Raw genomic sequence first — 22,242 nt, 5'->3', positions numbered from 1 at the left:
GTGTGTGTGTGTGTGTGTTCTACATGCCCGGCTTTGTTCATGTGTGTGTGTGGTCTCTGCTGTTGGCACAGAGAGTGACATCACTGACCTGGCTCCCCTCCCTGGCAGAGCAGGCCCTCTGTCCATCATGATGTTTAGGGGAATGTGATACATACCACTTGCTTTGGTCTTCTGTCGGTACCTTCAGAAACTAAAACGGGAAAGTCTGCATGTGAGACGAGAGCAATAGGGTGGAAATAAGATGGGCTGCTTCACTCCTTTACTAAACTAAAGGTAGGGGATGGGAACTATGAAGAACAGGCCGTAAGTGGACAGCAGGACAGGAGAATGATTGACACTAGTGAGGTAGCATGGCTGTTCACACCCTGAGATGAGATGATGAGATGGGGACAGACCATCACAGCTTCACTGCCATCATAGGAGAGGAGAGATGTGTGTGTGTGTGTGTGTGTGTGTGTGTGTGTGTGTGTGTGTGTGTGTGTGTGTGTGTGTGTGTGTGTGTGTGTGTGTGTGTGTGTGTGTGTGTGTGTGTGTGTGTGTGTGTGTGAGTGTGTGTGTGGTGTTTGAGGCTAGATCTTAGAATGCCCATTGAGAGAACCAGGTAATTGGATAGTGTGTATAATCAATAGCTGTGTAATAATCCTAAAGTAATAGCTGTGTTATTGTACAACCATCCTCGACTCTGAACGACCAACAGCGTGACAGAGGGAGAAAAAGACAGAAATCATTGGAAAAGAGGCCAAGGTTCAGTCTGTAGGTCAACAGGAAGGATGAACATGACAGATTAATCTTCCCAAGGTGGACAGACAAGCTGACAGAAAGACAGACATAATCTACAGTAACCCCAGCAATCACAACAGTCATGTATATTAGAGTCTTCCAACTCTTCCAATACGAGTGAGTGTAATCCAACATCTCCCCCCCGACACCCACAACATCACCCTTATTTACTCAACCTCTGTCCTCCCACCATTTCAAGGCATTATGTCTGAAGGACAGAGAGAGGAGTGGAAAGGAGAGGAGGGTAAGAAAGTTGAGTTTGCTACTAAAGCAATTTCAAGACAGATTTGGCCGGCAGATGGTTGGCAGCGCCGTGTTTGTTAAACCAACTGGTCTGGTGCATTAGGATGTCGGGGAACAGCATGCCACGCCGCTCCATCAAAAATTGCCACAGATGGGGTGGAGGGGTACAGGGGAGGATGGGGGAGGTGGAGGGGACAAGGCCGGGGCCCGCAAGCTGGTCAGGAAATAACGAGAGCAGCTAGCGAACGGAGGGGGAACAGATAATTAGCCCGGCCATGGCCTCCAGTCACTCAGTCATTCCACGAGAGAAGAGAGGAAGATGGGGAGAGAGGAGAGGAGAAGGGGAAAGGGGATCCCTGAGGGTGTGCAGGTGAGGGGCTGTCACAGCTGGAGAGCAACTCCCCATTACCAGGGAGGAGACTCACCTTCACCTCCCACACACACACACACACACACACACACACACACACACACATATACAGTATACACTGAGTGTACAAAACATTAGGAACACCTGCTCTTTCCATGACATTGACTGACCAGGTGAATCCAGGTGAAAGCAATGATCCCTTATTGATGTCAGCTGTTAAATCCACTTCAACCAGTGTAGATGAAGAGGGAGGAGACAGGGATGTTCTGGGGGCAAAAGCGGGGGTGCAACTCAATATTAGGAAGGTGTTCTTAATCTTTTGTACACTGTGTATGTACTCTCAGGCCTCTTTCCCTTTCCTCCTAACCACCTAGGTTAGTTTATGTCTACCATATCTCCTCTCTAACAGTCCTCTTTCCCTTTCCTCCTAACCACCTAGGTTAGTTTATGTCTACCATATCTCCTCTCTAACAGTCCTCTTTCCCTTTCCTCCTAACCACCTAGGTTAGTTTATGTCTACCATATCTCCTCTCTAACAGTCCTCTTTCCCTTTCCTCCTAACCACCTAGGTTAGTTTATGTCTACCATATCTCCTCTCTTACAGTCCTCTTTCCCTTTCCTCCTAACCACCTAGGTTAGTTTATGTCTACCATATCTCCTCTCTAACAGTCCTCTTTCCATTTCCTCCTAACCACCTAGGTTAGTTTATGCCTACCATATCTCCTCTCTAACAGTCCTCTTTCCCTTTCCTCCTAACCACCTAGGTTAGTTTATGTCTACCATATCTCCTCTCTAACAGTCCTCTTTCCCTTTCCTCCTAACCACCTAGGTTAGTTTATGTCTACCATATCTCCTCTCTAACAGTCCTCTTTCCATTTCCTCCTAACCACCTAGGTTAGTTTATGCCTACCATATCTCCTCTCTAACAGTCCTCTTTCCCTTTCCTCCTAACCACCTAGGTTAGTTTATGTCTACCATATGTCCTCTCTAACAGTCCTCTTTCCCTTTCCTCCTAACCACCTAGGTTAGTTTATGTCTACCATATCTCCTCTCTAACAGTCCTCTGTCTTTCTCCAATCTCTTTGTTCCTAGCCCTGTCATGAGGTTCAGTTGGGCCTTACATCAGTGACTGCTGTCCACAGAAAACAGTCAAAATCTACCCCACCATGACCTGATGGCTCTGTGGATGACACAGTGACACAGTGTCACTGCTGTCACAACCCCTGCCTGGCCTTGGCCATTAAAACTGCAGTGACTCCCTGCTGTCACCTTGAATCAAGGGCACAACTGGTTGCCGTGGTTCCCCCCTAAATCAGATCTACGGTGAGGCCTGTCATCACCTTGACAATAGTCTGTCTGTGGAGCTGCAGCAACCTCAGTAGTTGCTCTGTTGAAAGGCATATTGTGCACAGTGCGGGCATGCACACACACACGCACACATACACACACACACGCACATGCACACGCACACACACAGCTCAGTTTACTCTCTACGCCATACCATATGAGCTACTAAACAGCATCGCTATATCCTTGTGTCCACATCAATATCTGGCCAAAAAAAATCCCTAACCTCACACAAGAGGCCGGAAAATGATAATACAAGTTAATGATAATATGGAGGTTCATGGCAAACAGCCTCTAGATAGCATGCTAGTTGCACTAGTCAACAGCATTGATGATGTGAGAGTAGAGTTATCCTAATGGTGTGATGGAGAAGTCTCTGTTTTAATGAGGTATAACAGTGGGCAGGCAGGCGAAGCTAGCTAGCTAATTACAGACAGATCTCTCACCCACACTGACAGTCGGCCTAATTGGTGGAGGTGGCCGGTCGTCTCGGCAGCGAGGAGAGGTAAGCAGCAGAACACGTCGTCGACAGCCTCTGAGGTAGAAACCTGTGTATTGTTGACGCACTAATAGATGGGAACAAGCCGGCCATAGCAGAGGTTTTATCTCCAGTCCTGAGAGAGGAGCATGAAATCACTTCAATTTCTCTGAGATGAGGAGAAGGGAACTGTGTGTCAGTCAGTTGTCATGATGTGAATGGTGAATGGGGCACAGTGCTCCCTAGTGTTGGAGAAAGGAAGGGTCACCTTTTGTGTCCTCAGTGTGGAAGTGTAGCTTGGTTTAGGGATGATGAGTTGGGATATGGTGGTGCCGTGAGGTGAGGTGAGACCAAAGATGGTGGATGAATAAAGATAGTTCACTCAGGCCGTTTACCATTGAAAAAAATGGTCAGTTCTGGTCTGCTTAACATGGGTGGATCTTCCATAGACACCAATGTGATAGCAGCTGGGTCTGGTCTGCGTAGTTCATTGACTGTAAGGTAACCAGACAAAACCAGGGAGTTTGATATCTCGTTTCCTCTTCCGTCTCTGCTGAGACTTTGTGTCCGAACTCAGTTTGCTTGACATATAAGACTACGACAGAACCACCTGATCTGGTTTTACAGTGATTATAACAGGAGGACATACAAGAATTTCAATGCAAATATTCTGTCTAAAACATATGGTAAAAATAACATCTAGAATATTTACTAATTTGGTCCCCATTGCAATGCGCCAGTTGCAATATAGATCAAAACAGATTAAAAGGAAGAATCTATAAACGGAAGTATTTTAAGTTAAGCAAAGTGTACACTGACAAGGGGGACTCTCCAGGGGTTTGCAAACAGATATGGAATATTAGAGAGAATGAGAAGCAATTTGCAGCCATTTAGAAATGACTGGAGATCAGAGACATGCATATTACATCTGAAATGAAAAACTCTGCTACAGTACCTCAGCATATTGCTTCAGCCCAGGCAATCTGATTCCAAACCAATACTAACCCCTCAACCCTAGCCTAGAACTAGGTCCAGCTTGATATTTCATTTCCTACACCATCATTTACTGAAATAAACTGAGATGGCAACGACTGTTGTTATTAGACTTGTTATTAGACTTGTTATTGACCGCCATCCATCTATTGGGGGTATGGGTCACTTCTGTTGATCTACTTCCTAGTGGTCCTAGCAGAGGAAGGTCAGTGGAGGGAGACCCCACTGAGTGAAGTGCCCCAGTGTCCCTGTGCAAACTCCTCCCTCCTCACTCTGGATCCCCCTCTCCACCCCCCCACCCTCTCGGTGCAGCTCGCTCGCCCCCCCGCAGTGTGGCATGATGCAGCACCTCAGACGGCAACACTCCGACGCAATAAATATGAATAACCCTGGCCTAAACCCCCCAACGTGGAGAAGGGGGACGCCCTCCCTGTTTCCATCTCCCTCTCCCTGTAACCCAGGAGACAATGAGCAAACAACCCCGCCATATTGACCTTTCACTTTCCATTGGTCACATGCACGTCCAACTATTGTCATCGCTTGTCCCCTTTATCCCTCTACCCTCCCCCTTCCTCCATTGCACTCTCCCTTTCCTTCTCTCTCTCTCACTCCCTCCATCTCTCTTTATCCCTCTACCCCCCCCTTCCTCCATTGCACTCTCCCTTTCCTTCTCTCTCTCACTCCCTCCATCTCTCTTTATCCCTCTACCCTCCCCCTTCCTCCATTGCACTCTCCCTTTCCTTCTCTCTCTCTCTCTCTCACTCCCTCCATCTCTCTTTATCCCTCCCCGACTCCCCCCATTACGAACCCAGCTGTCAGTCAGAGCAAGCTTTATTAACCCCTTGCCTGACCTCCATTTCATTATGCCGGGGGTCAACAGCTGATTAAAACGCAGCCGAGGTGCCTCTCTACAGATGACCTACAACCCCAACCAAACCCCGCTTCATTAGGACTGCCTGGACCAATCACGGAGCTCGAGTGGTAAAACTGGGGTGGGCTGGAGGGTTGGGCCCTCCTCTGTTTCCATGGCAACAGGGCCGTGCTGCTAGGTTTGTGGTGCGGAGCAGATGTCTCAGCAGGGGGGGACAGCAGACAATGGAGGAAGACGAGAGGACGGGGAGGAGGACAAAGAGGCAGCATGGCCAGCAGAGGGAGTGTGTGAGCGTGTTGGTATTGTCTGTGAGTCTGAGTGTGTGTAGCACACTTTGGCAGAGTGGTGATTGTGTAAGCAGAGGCTGCCACTTTGTGAACATAAACACAGCCAACAATAGCAAATGCTAGAGCAAAATAAACAGGTTTTCAGGTAAGTGCTGTGGCATTGTCTCAGGCCCGTGACCAGGGGGGACATTAGTGGCAAATGGCCTCCTTTCAGCCGAGACAAAACACAGCGAGACGAGCTCCGCTCACAGATGATATGATTGTCACGGTAGACGAGACGTGAACCGGAGAATAAATTAGACCCCCCTCCACAACCAACCGACGCAAATGTCAAAATTCACAGAGGGAGACCACATACACGCACCCAGTAAATGTGTGTTTCATAACACCAGCAAACAACAGGAAACTAACAACACAATATAAACTGTAGCAGCTCATCATGTGCTACTAAAGGGGAGAAATGAAATGATGATTTTCCCTTTATACGTCTGAAACACCTTCAAATGATCTACTCCAGATAGATAGATAGTAGAGGTAGACAGTGTGGGTGTGTGGCAGGCTGCATAGAGAGTGCCGTTATATTAGTTATAACCTAATGCACATAACGTCCCAACACAGACGCTTGCAAATATAAATGAAATCATCCACAATGTGCAGGCCAAAATGAGTTGTAGTAATAACGGCTGTGTTGTAAAGGAGATACTGACAGTAGCCAATATAAGGCCTCTCCTGCAGTGGCTGCTAGGCTGTGGTCCCTGACTGCAAGGGTAAATGGGGCTCATTTTGATGAGAGACTGGGTCTTGGAGGGAGGGGTAGAGGAACGGGGGATGGGATGGAGGGAGGTGTAGAGGAACAGGGGATGGGATGGAGGGGTAGAGGAACGGGGGATGGGATGGAGGGAGGGGTAGAGGAACGGGGGATGGGATGGAGGGAGGGGTAGAGGAACGGGGGATAGGATGGAGGGAGGGGTAGAGGACCGGGGGATGGGATGGAGGGAGGGGTAGAGGAACGGGGGATGGGATGGAGGGGTAGAGGAACGGGGGATGGGATGGAGGGAGGGGTAGAGGAACGGGGGATGGGATGGAGGGAGGGGTAGAGGAACGGGGGATAGGATGGAGGGAGGGGTAGAGGACTGGGGGATGGGATGGAGGGAGGGGTAGAGGAACGGGGATAGGATGGAGGGAGGGGTAGAGGAATGGGGGATGGGATGGAGGGAGGGGTAGAGGAACAGGGGATGGGATGGAGGGACCTGGTGTACCCTGGTCAGCTGTGTTATTATCCAGCCATTAGGAGAGGAGAGGCTGCAGTATCTCAGCCTCTCTCCCAGTAGCTTCATCAGCCTTGTTATTACCCAGTCATTAGGAGAGGAGAGGCTGCAGTATCTCAGCCTCTCTCTCAGTAGCTTCATCAGCCTTGTTATTATCCAGCCATTAGGAGAGGAGAGGCTGCAGTATCTCAGCCTCTCTCCCAGTAGCTTCATCAGCTGGAGGCAGCACTCCGTGAAGGAACAAATCCAACCAAAATGCTGCCCCTCCTCCTACTCTCCTCCTCCTTTCCTCCACCTCCTCCGTCTCCGTGGGAGTGCACTCTATCTCCCCGTCTGGCTTCAACACCCCAACCCTGGCCCATGAAGCTGCATGGAGTGGTGTGTTAGCCCGATGAATAGCCCACTGCAGGTCAGGTACAGTGGAAGAAAAGTGAGGAATGGAGTGAAGGTGGTAAGCAAACAGAGAAAATGTGTATGTTGGCAGCAACTGAATATCTTCTTGTTTCTATTAAAGGAAAAGTTAACTATTTAATGTAACTAACCTGATATGAAATGTATTGAATAGCTCCAAGGTTGATATTTCAGGACTGTACATGAAATGGTTCTCAACTCAACTGTGTATGTATGCTCTGTTCTGCCGATGAAGAGGTGGAGCATTGCTCATCCAGACGGATCTGACGCACCTTTCCCTCGTCTTGTCTCCTCGCTGCACAAAGACAGTATGGCAGAATTTCATCTGAATAGAGCAGCTCAACAATAGAACAACGAAGGTGTCCAGACACTCAAGGTCATCTCATCGACACTCTCCAATGAGAGATTCAACTGTCAATAGATACAGGGACATGTCTTTATCCATTACTTGTCTAACATCCTGTGGTTGACATACCTCAGCTTCCATAGGAGAGAAGGGCTGGCTAAATGGAGAGCGAGGCAAGGGCGGAAATCAGGTCACAGAAAGTGGTTACAGAAGGAATCAAGACAAGAGAGAAGAGAGAAGAAAGAGAGAGAGAGAGAGAGAGAGAGAGAGAGAAGAGAAGAGAAGAGGGAGAGGAGAGAAGAGAGAGAGAAGAGACAGAAGAGAGAGAGAAGAGAGAGAAGAGAGAAGAGAGAGAGAAGAGAAGTGAGCGAGAGAGAGAGAGAGAGAGAGAGAGAGAGAGAGAGAGAGAGAGAAGAGAAGAGAAGAGAGAGAGGAGAGAAGAGAGAGAGAAGAGAAGAGAAGAGAGAGAGAGAGAGAAGAGAGCAGTATGGTTGTAGCCACCGGAGGGAGAGAGAGAGAAGGAGAGACCAGCATAGCTCCACTGTAAGCTCATGTTTTCTTTCTTCCTCTACCTGTCTCTCCCTTCTTCTGGAAGCCATGCATGCAGCAGTGTTGGGGAGGGTGGGGTCTAGTGCGGTAAAGCTGCTCCACATAGCGTTGCACCACAGAGATTCTGCTGTTCCTCCCCTCCTGTTTTCTCCTCTCACTAGGGGAATCAGTGACAGCATGCAATCCCTCTCCATTAAACATATGCATTATGCAGGTGGGGTAGGCTGCCTGGCTTTATGCATGTTCCCTGTAAGGTGACGGGATTTGAACCTGGACTGATGCTCGTTGGAAGCAAGCATTTAATGTGACTGGGGGGGGGGGGGGGGGGGGGGCGTTGTCTATCTCAATGTAAAGCTGGTATAATGTGTTCTGGTATGGGCCATATGGGGTTTTCTGTATTTATTTATTCGGGGGAAAAGGATTTTCTTTCACGTCCAGTTTCTACGGCTTGAACCTCTCGAGAGAACTGATTATTGAGTTGATGTGACTCCCACACACAGAAACTTTACTTTACCTTCTGATAGTCGTCTTTGGAGGCCAGAGCCTGTTCAAGCTGCTCCTGTGTGTATGTGTAAATGGCTGATCGATAGGTCGTTCCAACATCGTTGCCCTGGCGCATTCCTGACAATGAGAGAGAGAAGGCAATGTTGTCTAACTGTTAGAGAATTTACTGGACTAAAGAAAACTTTTCACTCAATATAGAGGAAGACATAAACAAAGGACAAATCACACAGAGAGACACACACACACAACCACACTCAGACAGACAAACATACAAACAAAGGGATATATAAACAAAGAAAGAAACGTCCTCTCACTGTCAACTGCGTTTATTTTCAACAAACTTAACGTGTAAATATTTGTATGAACATAAGATTCAACAACTGAGACATAAACTGAACAAGTTCCACACACGTGACAAAGGAGGGGTCAACATCAAAAGTCAACAGTCAGTATCTGGTGTGGCCACCAGCTGCAATAAGTACTGCAGTGCATCTCCTCCTCATGTACTGCACCAGATATGCCAGATCTTGCTGTGAGATGTTACCCCACTCTTCCACCAATACACCTGCAGGTTCCCGGACATTTCTGGTGGGGAATGGCCCTAGCCCTCACCCTCCGATCAAACAGGTCCCAGACATGCTCAATGGGATTGAGATCCGGGTTCTTTGCTGGCCATGGCAGAACACTGACATTCCTGTCTTGCAGGAAATCAAGCACAGAACGAGCAGTATAGCTGGTGGCACTGTCATGCTGGAGGGTTGTGTCAGGATGTGCCTGCAGGAAGGGTACCACATGAGGGAGGAGGATCTCTTCCCTCCACCTCCAAATCGATCCCACTCAAGAGCGTAGGCCTCGGTGTAACGCTCATTCCTTCAAAGATAAACGCGAATCCGACCATCACCCCATGTGAGACAAACCGCGATTCGTCAGTGAAGAGCCCTTTTTGCCAGTCCTGTCTGGTCCAGCCACGGTGGGTTTGTGCCCATAGGCGACGGTGATGTCTGTTGAGGGCCTGCCTTACAACAGGCCTAAAAGCCCTTAGTCCAGCCTCTCTCAGCCTATTGCGGACAGTCTAAGCACTGATGGAGGGATTGTGCGTTCCTGGTGTAACTCGAGCAGTTGTTGTTGCCATCCTGTACCTGTCCCGCAGGTGTGATGTTCAGATGCACCAATCCTGTGCAGGTGTTGTTACACGTGGTCTGCCAATGCGAGGACGATAAGCTGTCCGTCCTGTCTCCCTGTAGTGCTGTCTTAGCTGTCTCACAGTACGGACATTGCAAATTATTGCCCTGGCCACATCTGCAGTCCTCATGCCTCCTTGCAGCATGCCTAAGGCACATTCACGCTGATGAGCAGGGACCCTGGGCATCTTTCTTTTGTTGTTTTTCAGAGTCAGTAGAAATGCCTCTTTAGTGTCCTAAGTCTTCATAACTATGACCTTAATTTCCTACCATCTGTAAGATGTGTCTTAACAACCGTTCCACAGTTGCATGTTCATTAATTGTGTATGGTTCATTGAACAAGCATGGGAAACAGTGTTTAAACCTTTTACAATGAAGATCTGTGAAGTTATTTTGTTTTTTTACAAATTATCTTTGAAAGACAGGTTCCTGAAAAAGGAACTTTTGCTGAGTTTAAATATAAGGGGACCTAAGCTGAGATCATTTAATTTGCCAACCAACCAGCAGACGGTGTGCTTGCTCTGACAGGCTCGTCTTATGAACCAAACTCACAATCAACCCTGTCTGTCTGGGGAAAACTACCTGGAGATGAAACCAGACCAACCGCGCTGTAATTTCAATCAAAGTACAGTTCACCTTGATCCATATATAGAAACGGATACAGATACTGCCTGCCTCTGTGTAATTATTCTGTTTCTGGGAGCGGAGAGTATGCTGTGAAGACACACAGTGAACCACACTGATTTTGTTCCCTGACAAAAAGCTCCCATTCAAACACGCAATCATTGGCTAGGTGTTAGAGGACACATTTAGTCATACTGTTGATAGTAGTGTCCTGTTACGATCACATGGAATATGACAGTGAGTCTTATGATATGGGAATCAGTAGGTGTACCTCATCTAGCACCACTGGGCCTGTGAGCAGCACTTCAGAGAGTACTTGGCCTTAGTCTCTATCTGAACCTTCCTGAATATTACATCCACTTTGGGAATGAGGACTAAACTACAGCGGGAAGATATACAGGTACACTGTATTCACTGAGTATAACAAACATTTGGAACACCTTCCTAATATTGAGTTTGCGCCCCTTTTGCCCTCAGAACAGCCCAATTCATTGGTGTATGGCCTCTACAAGGTGTCGAAAGCGTTTCACAGGGATGCTGGCCCATGTTGACTCCAATGCTTCCCACAGTCGTGTCAAGTCGATTGGATGTCCTTTGGGGGTGTACCATTTGTGATACACAGGGGAAACTGTTGAGCGTGAAAAACCCAGCAGCAATGTAGTTCTTGACACACTCAAACCGGTGCACCTGGCACCTACTACCATACCCTGTTCAAAGGTACTTCAATCTTTGTCTTGCCCATTCCCCCTCTGAATGGCACACATACACAATCCATGTCTCAATTATCTCAAGGTGTAAAAATCCTTATTTAACCTGTCTCCTCCTCTTCATCTACACTGGTTGAAGTGGATTTAACAGCTGACATCAGTAAGGGATCATAGCGTTCACCCGGATTCTCTTGGTCAGTCTATGTCATAGAAACAGCAGGTGTTCTTAATGTTTTGTACTCTCAGTGTGGGTAATGCATTATGGATGCATATTTGATTTAATCAGGATCTTTCTTTGAGCCCACCATATCAAACCATCAAATCTAAAATAGAATCTTTGAAAAAGTTGAATGAAGGAAATGAACAGTTATATTCTGCACGCTAGGTGCAACAGCAGTATTCTGGAGCCAAACCACTCCGGAAGTAGGTCATGATTCATGACACTGAAGTGACCTGAGAATGATAACGTAGTACTGTCAACAGTGTGGAAGAAAGTCACCAACAATGTGTCTCATACTGTGTGTATTCTACTCTGGGTCATACTGTGTGTATTCTACTCTGGGTCATACTTTGTGTATTCTACTCTGGGTCATACTGTGTGTATTCTACTCTGGGTCATACTGTGTGTATTCTACTCTGGGTCATACTGTGTGTATTCTACTCTGGGTCATACTGTGTGTATTCTACTCTGGGTCATACTGTGTGTATTCTACTCTGGGTCATATTGTGTGTATTCTACTCTGGGTCATATTGTGTGTATTCTACTCTGGGTCATACTGTGTGTATTCTACTCTGGGTCATACTGTGTGTGTGTATCTTCTTCTCCACTGTGTGTCATTGTGTGTGTGTGTGTTTAAGGTTGTCCAGAGGTTGGGCTGGCCAGCGGAGTTGACGTGCCTGAGGTGAGGAGGGTCAGGTCTAACACAGAGAGGCACATTTCTCTGGGGCCGTGTGTACCCTGTGGACTCACACACACTCACACAGGGTCAACAAGGGTCAAATTAAACACACACTCACAGCGCTGTGTGTGATTAGGTCACACACTCCAGGCACCTCTCTTGGTGGAGCGTGACTCTCTCTCTCTCCCTCTCTCCCTCTCCTTCCCTCCCTTCCTCCCTCCCTTCATTCCATAGAACCCTGATTGTAGGCGCTCAAAATGGCGGGCTCATCATTTTGCTATGGATAGCTTAGGGCAGAGAGAAAGCAGTCTAGACTTGGTTTAAACTACGGCAAGTTGTTTGGAAATACTGTAATTGTATATAACAGAGGTGTCTGTGTGTGGATGGACAGACAGGGTTTTACCTTGAGTTGGGTTGTGGCTCTCCCAAAACACCTTGAGCAGTTTGGAGAAACTTGTCTTCTCTGGCTCCCAGACCACCCGGACAACCTCAGTATGACCAGTTCTACCTGAAGGAGACAGCAGAAGACAGGAGAGATGGGGAGGTTAGGAGAAATAGGCAGAAAGTTGCCCCAATCCACTGGTCCAGGATCAGATATTTCCTTATCCCTCCGGTTAAGATTAGGAGTGGTTTATGATAATCTCATTCTAGCTCTGTGGATAAGTAACCTTGTGTTTTATATCAACTCACTAGAAGCAGCGAAAAGCCTGACTGTGATTGTCTCTAGTTCTCCAGTCCAGTCGTGAGCTGCTGTCCTGGAGGAGTTCTGAATGTTTTAACCAAGAAGAGATCCCCTCTGGCCCAGGGCTCTGGAGGTACAGTAGGAGTGTCCTCCAACCACGCAAGCTGGAGACCCAGGACGGGCTGATTGGATAGAGCTGTTTGGAGAACTCTTTCATTCACTCTTCCACTTCTACCTCCTCCTTTCTCTTTCTGTCTTCTCATCCCCTACTTTGTCTCATCGCGCTCCCCACACTCGCTTCCTCCATTACTGGCAGTTGAATATCTAGTGCCGAGGGACATTCACAAAAGTTCACATCTCAATATGACCGAGTAAAACAGTATTTCATATAACGGCCCGCTCTTCTATTCCTAATTCAAGACATTTCTAGCGAGAGGACTTTATTCCACTGAGATTGGTGTGTGTTTAATATCACCTCATAAGGCTGTGTTCTCCACTATCTGCAGCACATCTACAGCTGGGATATTAAAAAAGTAATAAGAACTAACCTGTAGGGTCACTCTCATTACAGACTGACGCTACAGAGGAACTGTACAATAAACCTGATGGAAGAACACAGTGATGTCCTGGAGACAGGAGGAGGAACAAGGGAGTACATGGGACACAACTGATATGGTGTATAATTTTGTACACACACACACACATACACACACACACGCTCAAATTCAGGAATCAATTCTCCCTCCCTCTACCATTCTCTCTCTCTGTAAACAATTCTTTCTTTCAAATCCATCCTTCCATTGTCTCTCTTTCAGCCTCTCTTTATTTCTCCTTTCTCCTCCATCCGGTGGCTCCCTCGCTCAGCTGGTGGGCCTGGCAGTGGAGCTGTGTGTTCAGGGTGAGCTGAAGGACGCCACACACACACACACACACACACACACACACACACACACACACACACACACAGCCATCATCCACTGGCAGCTCAGGGGAGGATGGGCAACACGGCTGCCAGCATGAGGCTCAGCAGAAGTCAGAAGTCCATATGCCACCAGTCTCTGCATCCCACTGCACTATATGCATGGGCTGGAGCAAAGAATACGTTACACTCTTTTGTATTCAGATTTCTTTTTCAAATGTGATTGACTGTGATTGACCAACTATGGTGTTCAAAGACAATGAGGACTTGTGACCTCCAGCCCTGTATTCATGTACTGCCCTGTCCTATTTTCTACTGTACACATCCCTCATCCAAATGGTGCTTTCCTCCATTCTCTCTCTGTTTCTCTGTCTTTGTGTCGGTTGTCTGTTCAATACATTCCTGCAACCTCTAATCCCTTGTTGACACAGGATCCCGTTCCAATCTGCACACTGCAGATGCTCTGCTGGGATTAGGGGAAAGAGGAAGGGGTACAGTTATCTTTCTACAGCCACACAGGGCTCAAACCCCCTCACATTGATCTGCAGCCCCATAAGCAGTGAGTAACAGTCAGTAGCAGTCAGACAGTTAGTAGCAGTCAGTAACAGTCAGTAACAGTCAGTAACAGTCAGACACAGTTAGTAGCAGTCAGACACAGTCAGTAGCAGTCAGACACAGTCAGTAACAGTCAGTAACAGTCAGTAACAGTCAGTAGCAGTCAGACACAGTCAGTAACAGTCAGTAGCAGTCAGACACAGTCAGTAACAGTCAGACAGTTAGTAGCAGTCAGACACAGTCAGTAGCAGTCAGTAACAGTCAGACACAGTCAGTAGCAGTCAGTAGCAGTCAGACACAGTCAGTAGCAGTCAATAGCAGTCAGACACAATCAGTAGCAGTCAGTAACAGTCAGTAACAGTCAGACAAAGTCAGTAACAGTCAGACGCAGTTAGTAGCAGTCAGACACAGTCAGTAGCAGTCAGTAACAGTCAGACACAGTTAGTAGCAGTCAGACACAGTCAGTAGCAGTCAGTAACAGTCAGACACAGTCAGTAGCAGTCAGTAACAGTCAGACACAGTTAGTAGCAGTCAGTAACAGTCAGTAAGTCAGACACAGTCAGACACAGTCAGACACGGTTAGTAGCAGTCAGTAACAGTCAGTAACAGTCAGTAACAGTCAGACACAGTTAGTAGCAGTCAGACACAGTCAGTAGCAGTCAGACACAGTCAGTAACAGTCAGTAACAGTCAGTAACAGTCAGTAGCAGTCAGACACAGTCAGTCAAACCCCCTCACATTGATCTGCAGCCCCATAAGCAGTGAGTAACAGTCAGTAGCAGTCAGACAGTTAGTAGCAGTCAGTAACAGTCAGTAACAGTCAGTAACAGTCAGACACAGTTAGTAGCAGTCAGACACAGTCAGTAGCAGTCAGACACAGTCAGTAACAGTCAGTAACAGTCAGTAACAGTCAGTAGCAGTCAGACACAGTCAGTAACAGTCAGTAGCAGTCAGACACAGTCAGTAACAGTCAGACAGTTAGTAGCAGTCAGACACAGTCAGTAGCAGTCAGTAACAGTCAGACACAGTCAGTAGCAGTCAGTAGCAGTCAGACACAGTCAGTAGCAGTCAATAGCAGTCAGACACAATCAGTAGCAGTCAGTAACAGTCAGTAACAGTCAGACAAAGTCAGTAACAGTCAGACGCAGTTAGTAGCAGTCAGACACAGTCAGTAGCAGTCAGTAACAGTCAGACACAGTTAGTAGCAGTCAGACACAGTCAGTAGCAGTCAGTAACAGTCAGACACAGTCAGTAGCAGTCAGTAACAGTCAGACACAGTTAGTAGCAGTCAGTAACAGTCAGTAAGTCAGACACAGTCAGACACAGTCAGACACGGTTAGTAGCAGTCAGTAACAGTCAGTAACAGTCAGACACAGTCTGCACACTGCAGATGCTCTGCTGGGATTAGGGGAAAGAGGAAGGGGTACAGTTATCTTTCTACAGCCACACAGGGCTCAAACCCCCTCACATTGATCTGCAGCCCCATAAGCAGTGAGTAACAGTCAGTAGCAGTCAGACAGTTAGTAGCAGTCAGTAACAGTCAGTAACAGTCAGTAACAGTCAGACACAGTTAGTAGCAGTCAGACACAGTCAGTAGCAGTCAGACACAGTCAGTAACAGTCAGTAACAGTCAGTAAAAGTCAGTAGCAGTCAGACACAGTCAGTAACAGTCAGTAGCAGTCAGACACAGTCAGTAACAGTCAGACAGTTAGTAGCAGTCAGACACAGTCAGTAGCAGTCAGTAACAGTCAGTAACAGTCAGACACAGTCAGTAGCAGTCAGTAGCAGTCAGACACAGTCAGTAGCAGTCAATAGCAGTCAGACACAATCAGTAGCAGTCAGTAACAGTCAGTAACAGTCAGACAAAGTCAGTAACAGTCAGACGCAGTTAGTAGCAGTCAGACACAGTCAGTAGCAGTCAGTAACAGTCAGACACAGTTAGTAGCAGTCAGACACAGTCAGTAGCAGTCAGTAACAGTCAGACACAGTCAGTAGCAGTCAGTAACAGTCAGACACAGTTAGTAGCAGTCAGTAACAGTCAGTAAGTCAGACACAGTCAGACACAGTCAGACACGGTTAGTAGCAGTCAGTAACAGTCAGTAACAGTCAGACACAGTCAGTAACAGTCAGACACAGTCAGTAGCAGTCAGTAACAGTCAGACACAGTTAGTAGCAGTCAGACACAGTCAGTAGCAGTCAGTAACAGTCAGACACAGTTAGTAGCAGTCAGTAACAGTCAGTAAGTCAGACACAGTCAGACACAGTCAGACACGGTTAGTAGCAGTCAGTAACAGTCAATAACAGTCAGACACAGTCAGTAACAGTCAGACACAGTCAGTAGCAGTCAGTAACAGTCAGTAACAGTCAGACACAGTCAGTAACAGTCATACACAGTTAGTAGCAGTCAGACACAGTCAGTAGCAGTCAGTAACAGTTAGTAACAGTCAGACACAGTTAGTAGCAGTCAGTAACAGTCAGTAACAGTCAAGACACAGGCAGTAACAGTCAGACACAGTCAGTAGCAGTCAGGAGCAGTCAGTAGCAGTCAATATCAGTTAGTAGGAGTCAATAGCAGTCAGTAGCAGTCAATAACAGTCAATAGCAGTCAATAGCATTCAATAACAGTCAATAGCAGTCAATAGCAGTCAGTAGCAGTCAGTAGTATTCAATAACAGTCAATAGCAGTCAGTAGCAGTCAGTAGCAGTCAGTAGCATTCAATAACAGTCAATAGCAGTCAGTAGCAGTCAATAACAGTCAATAGCAGTCAATAACAGTCAATAGTAGTCAATAGCATTCAATAGCAGTCAATAACAGTCAATAGCAGTCAATAGCAGTCAATAGTAGTCAATAGCATTCAGTAGCAGTCAGTAGCATTCAATAACAGTCAATAGCAGTCAATAACAGTCAATAGTAGTCAATAGCATTCAATAGCAGTCAATAGCATTCAATAACAGTCAATAACAGTCAGTAGCATCCAGTAAGTCAGTAGCAGTCAGTAACAGTCAGTAACAGTCAGACACAGTTAGTAGCAGTCAGACACAGTCAGTAGCAGTCAGACACAGTCAGTAACAGTCAGTAACAGTCAGTAGCAGTCAGTAGCAGTCAGTAGCAGTAAGACACAGTCAGTAGCAGTCAGTAGCAGTCAGACACAGTCAGTAGCAGTCAATAGTAGTCAGACACACACAGTAACAGTCAGACACAGTTAGTAACAGTCAGTAGCAGTCAGTAACAGTCAGTAACAGTCAGACAAAGTCAATAACAGTCAGACACAGTTAGTAGCAGTCAGTAACAGTCAGTAACAGTCAGACACAGTCAGTAACAGTCAGACACAGTCAGTAACAGTCAGACACAGTTAGTAGCAGTCAGACACAGTCAGTAGCAGTCAGTAACAGTCAGTAGCAGTCAGTAGCAGTCAGTAGCAGTAAGACACAGTCAGTAGCAGTCAGTAGCAGTCAGACACAGTCAGTAGCAGTCAATAGCAGTCAGACACACACAGTAACAGTCAGACACAGTTAGTAACAGTCAGTAGCAGTCAGTAACAGTCAGTAACAGTCAGACAAAGTCAATAACAGTCAGACACAGTTAGTAGCAGTCAGTAACAGTCAGTAACAGTCAGACACAGTCAGTAACAGTCAGACACAGTCAGTAACAGTCAGACACAGTTAGTAGCAGTCAGACACAGTCAGTAGCAGTCAGTAACAGTCAGACACAGTCAGTAGCAGTCAGTAACAGTCAGACACAGTTAGTAGCAGTCAGTAACAGTCAGTAACAGTCAGACACAGTCAGACACAGTCAGACACGGTTAGTAGCAGTCAGTAACAGTCAGTAACAGTCAGACACAGTCAGTAACAGTCAGTAACAGTCAGACACAGTCAGTAACAGTCAGACACAGTCAGTAGCAGTCAGTAACAGTCAGTAACAGTCAGACACAGTCAGTAACAGTCATACACAGTTAGTAGCAGTCAGACACAGTCAGTAGCAGTCAGTAACAGTCAGTAACAGTCAGACACAGTCAGTAACAGTCAGTAACAGTCAGACACAGTCAGTAACAGTCAGACACAGTCAGTAGCAGTCAGTAACAGTCAGACACAGTCAGACACAGTCAGTAGCAGTCAGTAACAGTTAGTAACAGTCAGACACAGTTAGTAGCAGTCAGTAACAGTCAGTAACAGTCAAGACACAGGCAGTAACAGCCAGACACAGTTAGTAGCAGTCAGACACAGTCAGTAGCAGTCAGGAGCAGTCAGTAGCAGTCAATAACAGTTAGTAGGAGTCAATAGCAGTCAGTAGCAGTCAATAACAGTCAATAGCAGTCAATAGCATTCAATAACAGTCAATAGCAGTCAATAGCAGTCAGTAGCAGTCAGTAGCATTCAATAACAGTCAATAGCAGTCAATAGCAGTCAGTAGCATTCAATAACAGTCAATAGCAGTCAGTAGCAGTCAGTAACATTCAATAACAGTCAATAGCAGTCAGTAGCAGTCAGTAGCAGTCAATAACAGTCAATAGCAGTCAATAGCAGTCAGTAGCATTCAATAACAGTCAATAGCAGTCAGTAGCAGTCAGTAACATTCAATAACAGTCAATAGCAGTCAGTAGCAGTCAGTAGCATTCAATAACAGTCAATAGCAGTCAATAGCAGTCAGTAGCATTCAATAACAGTCAATAGCAGTCAGTAGCAGTCAGTAACATTCAATAACAGTCAATAGCATTCAGTAGCAGTCAGTAGCATTCAATAACAGTCAATAGCAGTCAATAGCAGTCAGTAGCATTCAATAACAGTCAATAGCAGTCAGTAACATTCAATAACAGTCAGTAGCAGTCAGTAACATTCAATAACAGTCAATAGCAGTCAGTAACATTCAATAACAGTCAGTAGCAGTCAGTAACATTCAATAACAGTCAATAGCAGTCAGTAGCATTCAATAACAGTCAATAGCAGTCAATAGCAGTCAGTAGCAGTCAGTAGCATCCAGTAAGTCAGTAGCAGTCAGTAACAGTCAATAGCAGTCAGTAACAGTCAGTAACAGTCAGTAGCCGTCAGTAACAGTCAATAGCAGTCAGTAGCAGTCAGTAACAGTCAATAACAGTCAGTAACAGTCAATAGCAGTCAATAGCAGTCAGTAACAGTCAGTAACAGTCAGTAGCAGTCAGTAACAGTCAATAGCAGTCAATGGCAGTCAATAGCAGTCAGTAGCCGTCAGTATTAGTCAATAGCAGTCAGTAACAGTCAGTAACAGTCAGTAGCAGTCAGTAACAGTCAATAGCAGTCAATAGCAGTCAGAAACTGTCAGTAACAGTCAGTAACAGCCTGTAACAGTCAGTAGCAGTGAGTGGCAGTCAGTGAGCTGAGGCAGGATTTCAGCACCACCAGATGAACAGCTCCTCACCTCAGCGCAGTACCCCGCATTCTACATTCTACAGGGCAGTTCCACTACTGCCAGAACAGAAAACGAATGATAACAAAACATAAATAAAATGAAACACGCGCACGCACATACACACACAGTCTCACACACACACACGTTTCTTTTAGTATCGTTGAGGGACCAAACAATTGGTTCCCATTCAAAATCTTATTTTCCCTAACCCCTAACCCCTAACCCTAACCCTTACTCCTAACCCTAATTGTAAATACTAATCCTAAACCTAACCCCTATGCCTAAAATAGTATGTTTCCTTGTGCGGACCGGCAAAATGTCCCCTCTTGTCCAAATTTTACTTTCTTTACTATCCTTGTGAGGATTTCTTGTCCCCACAAGGATAGTAAAACCAGAAACACACACACGCACACACTGCCGAGGGCCCAGCCAAGTCTGTGAAGGTCAGTGCTGGTCATGAGGGTTCAGACAAAGCCCTCAGTCCTCAGAGGAACACCCAGCAGAGTTTTATGATGTTACCTCCTATACCCAGAAAACTACATTCACACTGAGAGCAAAATCTAATTTCCTAAATCCTAAATCCCTCAAAGCAGGATGGAGATACAGTGGGTGCATCTAAAAATAATACAGAGACAGCTGACAGTGTTTGGATAATGCCCCAAAACACCCAACTCCCATTATCGCAACGAAAGGAAAACTGTAGAGAGCAAGTTCACTGTCTGAACCACGGCGACTTTCTTCCACCGCTGATTTGGATTCTCATTTCCAAACCTATTTTTTATTCTCCATTTCAATAGACAGCTCAAAATGACACCTACTGTAGCTGCTGTGTTACTAAGAGGAGGGAGGCAGAATGAGGACATCCATCACAGAACCATAGAGCTACTGTAGTGATGCTCCTCCTGGTGGATTTCTCTAGTCACACACTGCACACAAACTTAGAAAGTAGAATACAGACAGATACTGGTGTGTACCAAACAATGGCCTTACACACACTCCTTAACTGTCAGGATCATTAAACACACAAACACACACACCATGCTAGACCGCGGTCAACCATTTGTGGCAACCTTTTCCCTGCTCCACTAGAAATGGGGCCTGTGGGATTCCATTGTGTTTTCATGGGCAGGTTGTGAGAAAACTAAGAGCTGAATACTGTCAATATAAACACCTCTGCTACTGACAGTAGTACAGTAGTATCTGATAGGAATGTAAGGACATTCATTAAATACGTGTAGAAGTCGATTTAACATGAGGAGATGATCAACACGTGCATCATTTATGAGGCTGGATAGTGTGTTACGCACACAGAGTGTGGAGGGCGGCTTATGACACACAATAGTCAAAATAGTGAATTATTGCGAGCACGCTGTTTGTTCTACAAGCATTTGGTCATTGTGACAGAGTCAGGGGCATTGTTGATAGCTAGCTATGTTGAGTGGTACCTGTGCAGGTCTCTTCATAGGTGGGGTTGGGGGTGAGGCCTCCAGCATAGCCCACTTGGGTGGAGTAGACCCCCTTCTGCTTCCAGAACTTCCTCTCTGCTCCCCAGAAACAGCCCATCCCTTTAACACAACACACCTTAGTCAGAAACAGACCCTCCCTTTAACCAAACATACTTCTGTCAGAAACAAACCATCCCTTTAACACAACAGACCTCATACAGAAAGAGACCATCCCTTTAAGACAAGACAGAAAATACTTGTGACCTTGAGACATTAAGTTCACAAATGCATAGTTCTGAGATATTGAGCATCAAAGTTTTAACATTCCAGATCTCAGAACTGTTTTGTTGTGAATTCTTCTTTCATATCCCATTAACGTCCTCACGTACCTAAAGTGCAGAGTATCACAATCCTGAGACATTTGTAAATCAGTTTTTTTAAGGGAGTGCAATTGCAGATAGAATCTTATGGCTCTGAAATGTCCGTCTGGGTTCAGCCAGATTGTAGCTATTTGAATACATAAATGATAAAATAACACTATATTACCAAGATAGAGTCAGAACACATCATCAAATACATTAAGACATGTATTATGGTCATCAGATGAATTGCGGTCAACACTGAACAACGATGTGACAACAACATTTACTTTCAGATTTCTGCCTGTTGTTTTTTGCTTGTGTGCCATCATTGCTGACTAGACTAGCCCAGACCATACCTAGAGGGAGATGGCAAAGACGTGTTCTGATTAGTCCGTCTGTATTTCTTCAGGTTTGTGATTGCATTGCAGATAGAACCTTATAGTGCCAAGTTTAAATGGGTTTATACAGATAGGACCTTACAGTGTCAAGTTTAAATGGGTTTATACAGATAGAACCTTATAGTGCCAAGTTCAAATGGGTTTATACAGATAGAACCTTACAGTGCCAAGTTCAAATGGGTTTATCCAGATAGAACCTTATAGTGCCAAGTTCAAATGGGTTTATACAGATAGAACCTTATAGTGCCAAGTTTAAATTGGTTTATACAGATAGAACCTTACAGTGTCAAGTTCAAATGGGTTTATACAGATAGAACCTTATAGTGCCAAGTTCAAATGGGTTTCTACCGATGGAACCTTATAGTCCCCAAGGTCTCGATCTCAGTTACCAGCTTTGGAGGGATAATGGGTGGGTCGATGGATGATAAGGTGGAGTGAATAAAATACTAAACAGTGTTGATTTCATTACCTGTCTTAGGTGTGACATGAATACAACAGCCCACACTGATACAACACATACCATGTGGGAGTATTAACACAAGGTAAGGCTGAACGCAGCTAGTCACTGGCACAGTGACCAGGGGGGATAGAAGGGAGGCTCAAGTCAAGTCAAGGGTAACTGGCACCTTTTAAGGCTGTCC

The 22,242-nt window shown here is 45.9% G+C and overlaps 1 protein-coding gene across 2 annotated transcripts in view; it reads right to left on the bottom strand.

The window, feature by feature from the left end:
- Positions 1 to 22,242, bottom strand: part of LOC110529652 (mitochondrial peptide methionine sulfoxide reductase) — a 117,255-nt gene that overhangs the window by 25,297 nt on the left and 69,716 nt on the right. For both annotated transcript variants that reach the window (XM_036985095.1, XM_036985096.1), the window contains exons 3-5: positions 20,842 to 20,961; positions 12,262 to 12,366; positions 8,458 to 8,564 (exon numbers count right to left, since the gene is read on the bottom strand). In XM_036985095.1, the coding sequence (XP_036840990.1) occupies positions 8,458 to 8,564; positions 12,262 to 12,366; positions 20,842 to 20,961 (332 nt within the window). The remainder of the gene's footprint in view (positions 1 to 8,457; positions 8,565 to 12,261; positions 12,367 to 20,841; positions 20,962 to 22,242) is intronic.

Source organism: Oncorhynchus mykiss, chromosome 8, assembly GCF_013265735.2.
Source record: "Oncorhynchus mykiss isolate Arlee chromosome 8, USDA_OmykA_1.1, whole genome shotgun sequence".
In the NCBI taxonomy this organism is placed as follows: domain Eukaryota; kingdom Metazoa; phylum Chordata; class Actinopteri; order Salmoniformes; family Salmonidae; genus Oncorhynchus; species Oncorhynchus mykiss.
The sequence above is the reverse complement of the archived record's forward strand: the minus strand, read 5'-3'. Positions and strand labels throughout refer to the sequence as shown.